The sequence below is a fragment of the Cydia amplana genome, chromosome 12, assembly GCF_948474715.1.
Source record: "Cydia amplana chromosome 12, ilCydAmpl1.1, whole genome shotgun sequence".
NCBI lineage: Eukaryota > Metazoa > Arthropoda > Insecta > Lepidoptera > Tortricidae > Cydia > Cydia amplana.
Window position 1 is genome coordinate 4,635,023 of NC_086080.1, and position 14,277 is coordinate 4,649,299.

Consider the following 14,277-nt stretch of genomic DNA (forward strand, 5'->3'; position numbering starts at 1 on the left):
GTCAGTTGTTCGGAATTGTCACCTTTTGCGTTTAACTGCCAGACTGATATCGTTCGTCGAACTGGTAATCTGTGGGCCCATTTAGTACTAACTAAATATATCACTCTTATTTGATCCTTAGTAGACCTTAGGGCCTAGCCAAGAAGACAGTCACGCAGTCAGGCTCCGTGATTGTTAAGCATTTACGGTTCAAGCTAAATTTAGCTACCAATTCCAATTGGAGATAGCGCAAAAAGTATTGAACAACCAATTTAGCTAGAACTCTAATAAATGGCACAACCATCGCGGAGCGTGATGGTACATCGACAAACACTAAATGAAAAAATAAAAGCATGTATCGGGATGACAGATGGTACCAAAAGTTACGTAACTAAAAATATTTTATCTCAACGGTTCTTTCATTCTGTATTTATGATAAGATTAGATACTAATGGTAAGTTAACAGTAAATGATAGTACTTACATGTGGCGCCACAACCACTGAGCTCTCGGCCAGCGCGCAGCTCTGCCGATGTTGTTGTTGGAACTTGGGCTGATACGGCTCCAGCATCCTGAGGAACGTCATCCCGTATCATTGAACTTGAAGTTAAGGATGACTCACGTTAGACCGGGCCGTGTCCGGGCCGGAGGTTCCGGAGTTTCGTTTTCTATAGAAACCTTCACTTTCCACGAAAGGAGGCCAAGGCTCTCCGAAACATGTCGCGCGAGTGTCTTAAAACAAGTGAGTCTAAACCGTAAAATTATTCAATATTATCACGTGATCACCGTCATCTGTCATAGAAAAGTATCACGGTCTAACGTGAGTCATCCTTTACAGTTTCATTTTCGTATGAAAGCAATTATAGAATGTTCTTTAAAATCATTTCAACGGAATTTAATTAAAAAGGGAATCTTATTTTCGCGAGTATCATTCAACAGGGACCTTGAAAAGAACACTAGGTTATGAACCTTGTCAATTTCTGTCCTCTACGAATTTGAAGTTTGTAATCAGTGCACTCCAAGATACACACTCGGCGGATTATAATTTATAAGTGGTTTGAAACAAAGTTATGGCTTAATATTTGTTTACCTTATAGCGTGAATCACTATGTTCACATCTTTCATATTGAAGTACTTGGTTTTAAAGCGACATTTGCCTGCTATAATTTTATATTTTTTAAATTCACCGAGGCTATACATTTTTTGTATAAAAATTGTCAACACATATGTTACGGAAGGAACTAAAATTGTGATCGTCAATGTAATTAGCGTCTCTGTTTTGCCATATCATTATTACATGCATTTTCCCGGTAGTTTTAATAGTTTAGAGTCTAGATGTAGTTGTACTGCAACCACAGACCACGGATCAAGTCCACCGGCAATATATTTTTAAGTCATCCATCCACCGAATGTGCTCAAATCTACTGGTGCTCATAAAAAGGAGGAAATCCACGTACAGTTTATAGACGCACCTTATCTTGCCCCAACGGTTGAAGAACAGAGCAATGGCCGCCACCCATAGCAGGAGGACGAAGGCTACTATGAGGGCTTCTTCTGCCCGTACAACTACACCGCTGCCATCTGTTGAGAGAAAATATCATTAACATTTTCAGGTTAAATTTAATTAAATTAACCTTTATTTCAAGCTCGTGCTGGCTCATAAAATGTTAGTTATTTACAATAAAAAATAACTTAAAAACTATGTTAGTGACAATAAATATATAAACTAAATTTACAATAGGACATCGGTTAAGCAAATAGGTATGACATTTGCCCTACCCGAGAAGTTGTATGTAACTCAGCGAAGTTTATAGTAAAGCAAGTAGCTCATGTATCATTAATCAAATAGAAGGGCTACCAGTGTTGGACAATTAAGGTCGGATGACTCAGATGTCCAGTCTAACCGTACTTTACTCAAATTGCGGACAATATCTACATATTGTCCGCAATTTGTAGTTGATTCAAGTTAGTGTAGCATTGAAGCTGAGTTTATAATCGGACAGAAAATCTCTTTTTCCGTAAGACTGCTGCATTTTTAGATTCAAAATGTGACAGACTTACTGCTAGTCTCACTAAAGTTGGACATGGAGGTGTTGCTTCTGAGGGTGGTCTGCGGGGGGTGCAGTCGCAGGACCACCTCGGCAAGCAGCGCACCGGTCGCCCCGCTCCATTCTACCACAAACTATGGCGGACTTACTGCTAGTCTCACTGGAGTTGGACATGGAGGAGATGTTGCTTCTGAGGGTGGTCTGTGGGGGGTGCAGTCGCAGGACCACCTCGGCAGGCAGCCCACCGGTCGCCCCGCTCCATTCTGCGACAAACAACAGAACACTTGAAAATCACAATGCTAATGCCCTAGTGATATTGAAAATCCTTATTAATATTTTAAATGCGAAAGTAACTCTGTCTGTCTGTCTGTGTAAACCTCTACATGCTTAAACCGATTAAGATGAAATTTGATATAGAAATAATTTGAGGCCCGAAGAAGGACATAGGATAGTTTTTATCAATCATCATCATCATTCTACGCAGACGAAGTCGCGGGCAGAATCTAGTTATCAACATGATCGCAATCTCGCAAATCGGTGGAGCCCGTCTAAAAAAACATTCGACCTAGTTAAATGTTTTAATTTTTACAAGTAACTACTGGTTTCGCCTGTACAGAACCGAGTCTGCAAGTAAGAAAGTTATTCGATATTAAACTTTCGTGAGACATATTAAAAAAAAACATTAAATAAAGTAAGAAAGTTATTAAAAAAATCACGGCATCCTTCAAAAACTTTAAAAAAAATCTTCTTGCGTGCTTTCTTTTTGTATCTGTTAGTTAGTTTCGTCTTTTTGTGTAAATAACAGTTGGTTTGTGTAGTTTTTTAGTAGTTGTGTTTTGTGATCAGAAGTAGGAGAGCACAATACCTCCCAAACTGAAAATGAATTCGAGGTGTAAAATATTTCATGGGAAATTTTAACTAATTTTGTTTATTGTCAGATTCTGAGCATAACAGTTAGAATTTAATCCGACTAAGGCATTGTCACAGTAGGTACAATTACGCAGTACAATGACGGCGATAATGGAAAGGTCGAAAGGGACCTAAAAGCCCAGAATAGCCCATTGTTGATTGACAACCCAGGACAGACCGGCCTGGCGCAAACACACAAGAAGGCCCGACCCGACCCCAAATGAAGTTTTGAGGTCTAGGAATTTTGGTACCGATAAAACGAAATTAAAGTGCAATTAAACCAAAGCATCTCAAAGGCAAAACTGTGACAGGGAGGGCCTAAACGGCATTGAAAACCCACATAACAACATTATATAAAGTGCAGTGTATGTAATTTCTTAGCAACTGTAACATTGATGTTAAATATTATGGCGTCATCCTTAAACGGCTGCTAACTTAATCAGTTGATGATCGTAGTTTGTCCCTATCTGTCGTAAAGCCATAGAGAAGGACAAAAGACGATCATCAACGAATTAACTAAGCAGACGTTTATGAATAACGCCGTTATTTTACACAAAATACCAGAATAGTTATTTGTGCCACAAGAGGCAACGTTCATTTTGATTCCAGTACTAAGTCCCCGTCCCAACAACTGCTTCTACTCGTAATAGTTACACTGTGGCTTTATGTGAAACTAAAATGTAAATGCTAGCCGTTAGCAATGATGTATGTTACCGTGCAGGCCTGTATTCAAACATTAGAGCGCATGATAGAAGGCCTTTATACAGCTGAGCACAGCTGCTTGCTGTATAGTGAGTTATGGTTGTGAGGTATGAGGTAGATTATGTAGAGATGATTGACTTAAGATGACAGAGGAAGAAATGAATTTTCTTTATAGCTCAGTGCAGTCAGATGTTTTTAAAGTAATTGCATAACTCGAATAAAAAAGGCTTAGGTTTTCCCGGGCATTCCCGGGTTAGTTGAATGGTGCAAGTGGCCCTTATGTTCTTTGAGTGTTTATGTGGTTCTTTGTGTTCCCGATAAGTATTTTAAAATTGTCCTTATGGCTAAAATGAGGTGTAAGTATTGATTCATATTTCTGACACATACATATAACTAATTATTTATTTATTTATACATGCAAGGAATTCCAACAGCTATGAATGATACATTAGACTTTTTAGATAACATTACAGAGCCAATTATATAGGAACTCGCAAATAGAAACTGAATATATGATACTAATACTAACCCTTAAATGCATGACTTTTTCTTTTTGCCCGAAATTAATATATCTCGGTCACCCACATTATCTTTATTTATTTTTTAGGTATTAGTTTTAGTTTTGTAGGTAGTTTTAATTTTAGGTTAATTTTTATTTTAAGTTTGTTATTAATTATGTTTATGGTTTTAATAAAAATACAAAAATGACCTAAAAAAAATATATGTAGGTATCACATAATTGTTTGCCGATTCTAGGAAAAATAGTAAAAAAAAATATAACTTCGATTTTCACTGCGAAATCAGTGTTAGAAGTTGAATTGGCTAAATCATATTTATGTAAATATGTAATTTTCAGTAATAGATGTATACATTTTTTTACTACCATTAGAAAGGTACACTATTTGTGATATACCTATGATAAAGTTTTTAAATATAAAATATTTACAAACCCCGAAAAATCTGCCCAAAATGATATACCAACTTCCATAATCATCAACTTCCAAGTTTTTCCAAGTTTTCCGACATTTCGTCTATAAACAAATGTAATTTTTATAAATTAAAATACTGCGTAAATTTATGTAATGATTCGGAAAATTTATTAGTTTTACTATTGAAATAATATATAGGAACAAATAGAATTTGTTTAACCCTTAATCTGTGAGCTGTCGAATGCTTTGTAGACATTTGACAACACTATGCATTTAAGGGTTAAGTATAGATGGTCAAGCAAATCCTGTCAGTAGAAAAAGGCGGCAAATTTGAAAAATGTAGGCGCGAAGGGATATCGTCCCATAGAAAATTTGAATTTCGGGCCTTTTTCTACTGACAAGATTTTCTTGACCATCTATATATTCAAATTTTATTGTTGAATTGCAGCACGATCTTATATACTTAACAGTTTTGAACCAATGCAGTTTCAAACTAAAATCCTCACAAAAGGAGGTTAAATCATTCAGCTTATACTTAACTCGAAACAAACTCAAGTGCTGTTAGTAGCCTATCAAAATCTGAAGTGTAAAGCGTGGCCAAAATAAACTAAAATACTAAGCTTATGCTTTACCTGACGTCGGAACGTGTGGTATTGGCACTTGGCAGTACCCTTTAGCGCTTAAAGCTGCCAAAACACAATTTCAAACTTTGACTGCAACCATTTTTTAAAACTCTTTGTTCGACTTTTAATCCGACAGGCAAGTAAAATTTTGTGGCACAACCTATCGGGTTAGAAAGCTAAAGTAGACGTAAGTTGCCCATATTATTAAAGAGGTACTGGTTCGTAAATCGATCAGCATACAGGTACCCAGGCGTGTTCTTGTTCTTCAGTCTTAGGCGATACAGAGTAGTCGTGATTTTCAAGTCGAATTGGCCTATCTTACAAGGCGGTCCAATCTACTTCAAGATCTCCTGGCGGTCTAGCCAAGGTGACAATCGCTTACGCTTCTCCATTGAATCGCTTTGTCCTCTATCACTCTTCCATATTAGTGTGACACTGATTGGCATGTTGTCCACCATTGTACCAGAGGCCATTGTACCATATTATAAGTATCGTGGTGCCTTCGACTTTGCACTATTAGGCGTATAACCTACATTAGAAAAACTAGTTTATCGTTGCAAAAACGCAGTGTGTGATGGTTTCAATAAGTGCTAATCTAGAAAAATACAACATCGTGTATGTGAGCAGCTACCTAAGGTACCGCTCTCACCGGCGGAGATGCGCGACGGCTGCGCTAATGCGGAGTCTGTGACAACCGCGTCTGTGGCGGACGAGACGGACTCTGCGAACAAAAAAATACAGGGGTGGTTATTATATTAAATTAAAGGCCAGAGCACACCTGCTGCTTGTGTTGGAGCCGGTGTGCCGTCTTTCATAAGTATATGAATATTACAACGTCTACGCGCACGCATATATACGATGTGCACACGCCTTTTAACCCAACAGTTTGTAATGCAGGCCGCTACTGGCCGCTATAAAGCTCAAAACTGGTCACATTTCTTCATTTCTAGTCTGCCTGTTTCCTGTTCACGAAATGTTGATATTACAGTGATGGCTTCCCTTTTGCACACTCCAATAATTATCTTTACAGTACATCTGGTGCAACATTACGACACCAGGTGTTATAATAAACACATTACGATACTACGTCGAAAATTTAAAGGGCCAGAATGTTCTGTAAAACGTTGTACGATAAACGTGCGAATATGTAATTCGCACCTGTATCGTAAATAACTATTAAGCGTAAGCATCAGTCTAGACTTGTTGTCTTTAGATACGTCTAATATTGCAGTTTCCCTTGTTCAGTGACAGTGTTTGTAACTAAAGTGTCATTCAATAGAACTTGCTAACTATGTAAACAAACCGCCATACTAAAATTGACACTGAATGTCAATTTACTAGTAACTTTTGTTCACATAGTTAGCATGTTCATTCAATAAATGACACTTTAACTAAAAGTCAAATTTCACCTCCGAGCTCAGAGGCTAATATTAATTAGGTTAATCTTGAGGTACTAGGTACATAGATTACTCATACGAGATAGAGCATGGGATGGGAGTTGCGCTTACCATTTATTGCGCGCTTATTTCAATGGGCTATATATGTATGTTGGCTATATACAATGGTTATGATACGACCTTGACACGACTCATAACTTATGTCACACGCACCAATAAGCGAAATGACATGAATTCCAGTGCATCAGTGCAAGCAATCGTCAAGGTCGTATCACAACAAGGTCAAATCCTAACCAAATTGTTCAATCAGAATCGGTCTCCTGAACAGTTTGTTGCGGTACGAGTGCGTGGATGAGGTTTGAGCGCTTGTTTTATATTGCACAGGGTATCCAGCGGCAGATTTTCGATTTAGAAATTCGATTTAGAGAACCAAAACGTAACAAAATTATTTTATGAAAACAAAATGAATGCGGATTTTTTTAAATCACATTTTCTAAGTCTCATCCTTCACTGTGTAACTCCAACCTTTTCCGCACAGTCCGAAGTTAATGCAAAAGTTACCTAAGGGGGTACTAGTAAAAATAATTTGGTTAGATATACTAACGCCTCTCTATAGAGGCGTATAAAATATGCACGCTGCTCTGCTAGCCAGCGATTAATCGAAGAGCGAGCGAAGCGAAGCGAAGTTCTTACATTCGACTTTGAACACGCGGCTGGCTAGCGGCACGTCTCGGCATTTCGATGTTTTTAAGCTGAACTGTCAGAAGATAGTTTGATACTCAATAACTTAAGTAAATTTGTTCTAATTTAAATGAAATTGGGTAAACGTGTAGTCGAGGGCATTATATTTTAGTCATTAAATTATGAGCAGGCCCGATCAAGAGGTTATTGAGCTAGAAGAGCTTAGAAGGCCAAAAAGCTGTTTGTGAGAGGTCTTGCTATTCTGGTAATTTTTTTGCAAGAAACATGGTCGAGTTTAGTATCAAATGAAAGTGCTCGACTTACACTTTTATAATATCGTTTTTAAATTTACCATTTTGAAATAATTAGCAAGATAAAAATAAATTAGAATAAACATAACATATGTATTTGACATTTGACAGGAAATATTTCGGCTTAGCACAGATATAGTTTATTTTAATCTCTAAAGTCTATTTTTTTATTCCGTAGACTGAAATGACAGTTAATTGTATGAACATGAAATGTCATTTCATACTATTAACTGTCATTTCAGTCTACCGAATAAAAAAATAGACTTTATGGTGGTGACTTAAATCCAGGGGAGGGACAGCCGTATACGAAGCCCTTTATTCGAAAAAATAGCGCCATCTATATTACTTAACGCTAAACTTGTAAATGGCGCTTCAAAATTGATGCAAAAAAGCAAATCTTGTTAGTAGAAAACGGCGCGAAACTCAAATTTTCTATGCGACCATATCCCTTCGCGTCTACATTTTTTCTACTGACAAGATCTGCTTGGCCAACTATATTATACATACTACTCTTTGCTTAAATCAATCAGTTAAGGGCTCCACAGACCTTGCAATAAATCCACGCGATCTTTGATCCATTTGCCGCCTATAGAGCGACATAAAATAGTTGAAATTAAATAAAATGGAACTCAAAAATGTCCATAGTAAATTGTTGCCATGTATAAGCATTTTACGTCAAAAATGTGACAGTTACGTAGAAAGTGGCGTCCTCATTTATTTTCTATTATTTTATGTCGCACTATACGAGTATGGTAACGGCACCAGTCATGGGACATTTAAGAGCAAATTTGGAGTATTTGTGATATTTCCCTGATACATGTAAAAGTTCTACCGCTTAGCTTGTTAAAAGATGAATATCCTATCCTTCTTTCATGTTTCAGGCGTGTTGTATCAAAGATACTGCAATTATTTTCCACATAATTAATTAATTAAAAGTATGTTTTTTTTCTCCAGTCATGGACACCAAAGCTCCAGTAATGGAACCCCGGTAATGGACGTGGATCCAGTAATGGGCCCCCTATAATGGACATACCCTATAAGTATAAGATATTGGAATAGGGAATAAGTTTTTGGCAAAAAATTAGTTATTAGTAATTTTTGGTATAAGCTTTTATGTAAGAATGTATTTTTCTTTCGACAGCCAACTAATAATACTCATCGAGACAATTCTAACAAACCCAAACACAATTAGGTTGCGTTTATCACAGAGTTCCTATGGCCACCTCCTGTCTCCACCATGAGATCAATTCCATGTTATCATTATATTGCATTGTCATCCGATTTGCATACGTATCCAAAATTTTAACTCAATCGGAAATCCGAAAGTGACTCAAATGCCATTTCCAAGATTTGAGCCACACTAACTAACATACAAACTAACAGGGCAAGTTAAATAAAATTTTGTACCTAAAAACGATATTAAATTATCCGAAGTCCGAGGAGAGTTCCTGACATAGTTCGTAACTACATTATACTTCTGTATTGTTTAAACATGAAATTATGCCATGGCAAGCATGATTATGTAAATTGTCCCATCATAGGAGGTATACAGTTTTACAGCTCCTATAATGGGATTGGGCAAAATACCACTATTTTTTATACATCTCTAGAGTCACAACATAGTGTGTTGTATACCTTATCTCATGGTAAATGCAATTAACAAAACACATTCTAGTTTACACCAAATAATAATTAATTACAATTTAATATATGGACTCACCTCTCTTAGCGAAGTTGTTAAGAATTCTTACTGGTTATTTTTTCCAGTGACACGACAACTTTTGGGTTGGCGCCAATTTCTTAAAAAGTAACCGAAATTAATAAAAAGTCAAACTTAAACAGCTCTATGACTCTTATTTATGGTAAAATATTGCCAGTGTTTATAAACTACTTTTACATACTTATTTTAGAGGATTTGTGGTTTTATGTCCCATTACCGGTTCCACGTCCATTATAGGGTCCATTACCATACCTAAGTAGGTGCAACAAAGTCAATCGCTATATAATTTTTGGTTAACCGCGAGTTCTCAGTTCGGGGCGAACTACTAGTTATCACTAATCAATTCGACTCACGAAACTAAAACACCCTCCTGCGACTGTGAATTCCTCGCACTTCCCGTTCGAAAATAATTTAAAGTTAATTCGGAAATCTGCCGCTAAAGACGTGCTATCTAATTTGAGGTAATCTATGCCAGAGTGTTAAACGGTAGCAGGTTTGGAAGCGGGTTGATTTTGTAACAATATAACCTCGTTAGTTATACTCGAAAACGTTCGGATTTTATATTAATTACGAGCTGGATTTTATGCTTGCGTTTTGGTAATCTAATACCTATTTATTTATGAGTATAATGTTGAGTTGAAATCCAAACCAGGCGGTCTAGCATGAGTTGCGTTCTCGCGCGCGACTCCATACATATGGCGCGACTTCATGTATGGACTCGCGCGCGAGAACGCAACTCATGCTAGACCGCCAGGGCATTTTTCTCGGTCACTCTAATTATGCCTTCATTGGAGTAAAAGAGAAAGATCCCCGCGAGATGATTCACAATCACAACACGCTTTAGCAATAAAACTACTATAGAATGGAATACGTATGTATTCCTTGTATTCTTTGGCAATAATCTTACGCTAGAGATGGAATATTTCTATTTAAAAAAACACTACACCTTATAAAACAAAGTCCCCCACCGCGTATGTCTGTATGTTCGCGATAAACACAAAAACTACAGAACGGATTTTCATGCGGTTTTTACCAATCAATAGAGTGATTCTTGAGAAAGGTTTAGGTTAATAAATTATACTATTAAGGTTTTGTGTAACTCGTGCGAAGACGGGGCGGGTCGCTAGTAAATGCTATGGGCAAATGAAAAAGTACCACTACTGTTACTTTTCTAGTTATATAATTAACTAGCGACCGGCCCCGAATTATACATAAACCTTCCTCTTGAATCACTGTATCTGTTAAAAAAAACCGCATCTAAATCCGTTGCGTAGTTTTAAAGATCTAATCATACATAAGGACAGACAGCGGGAAGCGACTTTGTTTTATACTATGTAGTGATGTACCTTTCTCGTATAGGCTGTGCTGAAGAGATTGTGAACTTTTACTTTGAACAAAGTTTATAACGACGCCGTTTAAGAAATTCAATTATACAAGAGAGAGTTGCCTGAGCCCGTACCATGAGTCACTGACAGTGTCAAAACTGACATTTATGCTATCGAGAACGTAATTTACTTTCTATACATCTCGTTTGCACTAATATGCGAGTACGAGCGAGATGTAAATTACGTTCTCGACGGCGTTTATGTCAGTGCCAAACTGATGGTAGCCGTACTTATGTTTGCTGCGACGAAAATAAAAATGTCGGTCATTTTTATAAACTCTTCAAAGTAACAGTTGACTAGGTATGAAAGTTTATTTTACACGCTCAGTCAGTAATTCAATTTACTAAAGATGGGCGATAAAATCATTGGACTTTTAACTATCAAAAAGTTTCATATTAAAAAATATTTTTACAAAGTGAATCTCTTCGGTCGTGTTTTAATTTATCGCCTGCACTCTTTGCGAATTTCCTATTTTTCGCACTTGTATCGTAATGTACTATTTCTAACGCTTTACAATAAATATTGCTGAATTAAACTAAATAAACGTAGCAAATGCCAGCTCGTTATTTGCAAATAGGCCTTAAAAGCCCGTAATTCCGAGGAAAGCCCGAGGCAAAAACCAGTTTGGTACGAGCTATGGGATCGTTAAGTTTAACCTTCTGCGAAAAGGGTGCTTAGCAACTTGTACCGAAATGGTGGCTCCAGCCAAAGAATGGTTGCGCCAATATTTACGCAGCGTACTACGTAGGCGAACAACACGCGAGCGAAGCGATGCAGCGCGGGGTGAATCAATGCTTTGATACCTATAGAAGTGTCCGTGGGCGATCTTGTTGCGAACGCGAACGCCGTGGGTCCGCTGCGCCGCGCCGCGCCGCTTCGCTTCGCGTTCGCGAGTTGTTCGCTTACGTAAGACGCAGCGTTAGACAAGTTAGTACTCAGTTAGTGCCCCAACTTAAGTACCCATGTCGCATTGTTGCCATAGGTACCAGCTGTATATAAAAGTGGACACCGTGAAATGAGGTAACTTTAGTCCACAGTTTTACAACTATGGTCCAAATTCAAGTTCCAGTGGAAAGGTCTGAAACTATAAGACACACAACGATCTCTTCTTAGGAGTCATCGATTTTAGTAACAAGAAAAACTGCATTCATACATTATTAGTTAGAATGGAAGTATATGGATCAACTATGAAACACAATTTATTCGTTTTACATCCGAACAAAGAAACTTGTAAATTAACAATTTAAACGCCGATCAATCGCTAAAACTACCGCACTGGATGAATATTTTACTGAAATCAGTAAAGCAAACCGCTTTGATGTAAAACTAGGGTGCATTACAGTTTTTAGGCCAAATGCAAATGGTAAAATCAAGAAATGCATAGAATAGTTTTTAGATTGAAGTGAAAGTTAGTTAGTATTACAACTAAAATAACGCAATTTTTCGGTCGAGTTTGCATTAAATGCTTACATGTGCAACGATAGTCAATGGCGTTACTGTTAAGTACATTATTATTTATTTTATAACATAGCATGAATAAATTTACAGTAAAACCTCGGTTATCCGAAATCTCAATTATCCGAACGTTGACTCAGTTTAGCCGTTATTCATTTAAAAAAAAAGCGGCCAAGTGCGAGTCGGACTCGCCCATGAAGGGTTCCGTATTTAGGGGATTTATGACGTATAAAAAAAACTACTTACTAGATCTTGTTCAAACCAATTTTCGGTGGAAGTTTACATGGTAATGTACATCATATTTTTTTTTTACTTTTATCATTCTCTTATTTTAGAAGTTACAGGGGGCGGGGGACACATTTTACCACTTTGAAAGTGACCATCGCGCAAACTATTCAGTTTAGAAAAAAATGATATTAAAAACCTCAATATCATTTTGGAAGATCTATCCATAGACAGGTAACCCCACACGTATGGGTTTGATGAAAAAAAAAAATTTTGAGTTTCAGTTCTAAGTATGGGGAAACCCCAAATTTTTTTTTTTTCTATTTTTGTGTGAAAATCTTAATGCGGTTCACAGAATACATCTACTTACCAAGTTCAACAGTATAGTTCTTATAGTTTCGGAAAAAAGTGGCTGTGACATACGGACGGACGGACAGACAGATAGACAGACATGACGAATCCATAAGGGTTCCGTTTTTTGCCATTTGGCTACGGAACCCTAAAAATGGACGCCTATAAATAAGCCATGAACAAAGTTTTGTACCGAACACAAAAAAATTATAAAAAGCATTCGTTTTATTCCAGAGGCTTTATATTTCAATGTTAATATGTATTAGGTACGTAATATTTTAACATATGATAGCCGAATTAATAGTCTCGTTCCCAATTAGTTCGGATAATCGAAGTTCTACTATAATTTGTTTAAATGGAGTACAGTAATATGATCACGCAGTATAGATTTGTCACTTTTCTTGACTGGTAGACTAGCTTAAGGCAATAACTCCTCTACCTATTGTATATAATGTTATGTATTTATTTTATGCGAAACAAAGTTTAGATACCTAAATAATTGATCGCAGGATGTCATCGGTTAATCTAACTTTTGGTGTCCTGGGAAAGCCGAGCAGACGTTATTTCGTTTAAAGGTTTTTCCATTCATGAAATTGAATTAAATTTCCCTTGGGTACTAAGTTAACCGAATTGTTATCATGTTACACGGCTCTTCTAAAAGTGAATAACGTTCCAATAAGTTTTCGGAACTTATGTACAGTCATAGAATAAATTTAAAAGTGGAAAAATTACTGTCTTGGGTGAGACTTGAACTCACGGCCTCTGGATCGATATTCCAGGCTCTGCCATCTGAGCCACCAAGACCTCATCCATAGCCAGCAAATCTTTCCGAATATCGATCCAGAGGCCGTGAGTTCAAGTCTCACCCAAGACAGTAATTTTTCCACTTTTAAATTTATTCTAAGCTTAATAGCATCGGTCGCAGACGTTTCTGCTTGTAAAAAAAAATTAAATTATGTACAGTCAAGTGTAAAAATATACGTGCCAACTTACTCAAAAGTATGTCCCATAGTTCTTAATTCGCTGACATAAGAGCTATGGGACATATTTTTGAGTATGATGAGTGCACCCATATTTTTACACTTGACTGTCCTGAATATCATTTAATATTTGTGACGTCCCACGGCAAAAGGTACCTTATGGCACTTGGCGCTTACGCTATTATTAACGCCGCTCCGCCGCCGCGCGCTATTATTATTGCGGCGCTATGCGACGTAAGCGCCAAGTGCCATAAGGTACCTTTTGCCGTGGAACGTCACATTGAAGTACCAGTCGCTTTTCATTGAAGGAAAACATCGCGAGGAAACCGGGCTAATCCCATTAAGGGATCCAAAAATAAAAAAAATCGAATTCCGATGTGTTCGGGTTAGCGTTGTTCATAAGTATTCCAAATTTTAAATCTATAGCTTCAGTAGTTCTCGAGATATTTAGCAATGTGACAGACGGACGGGCGGACGAACAGAGTCGCACCATAAGGGTTCCTTTTGTACCTTTCTAAACAGTATAACAATTTATTTTTCACCTCAGCAGCTCGAACAAGGGTACTTTGCTACTTAAAAACAG

General features: G+C 37.3%; 1 protein-coding gene across 3 annotated transcripts in view; it reads right to left on the minus strand.

Moving 5' to 3' along the window:
- LOC134652840 (uncharacterized) overlaps window positions 1–14,277 on the minus strand; it is a 74,738-nt gene that overhangs the window by 26,315 nt on the left and 34,146 nt on the right. Inside the window, exons 3-6 of one of the 3 annotated variants that reach the window (XM_063508030.1) lie at window positions 5,839–5,910; window positions 2,176–2,289; window positions 1,436–1,559; window positions 463–550 (exon numbers count right to left, since the gene is read on the minus strand). In XM_063508030.1, the coding sequence (XP_063364100.1) occupies window positions 463–550; window positions 1,436–1,559; window positions 2,176–2,289; window positions 5,839–5,910 (398 nt within the window). Of the gene's footprint in view, window positions 1–462; window positions 551–1,435; window positions 1,560–2,175; window positions 2,290–5,820; window positions 5,911–14,277 lie in introns of all 3 variants that reach the window. The other 2 variants (XM_063508028.1, XM_063508029.1) reach the window with 2 other exon arrangements.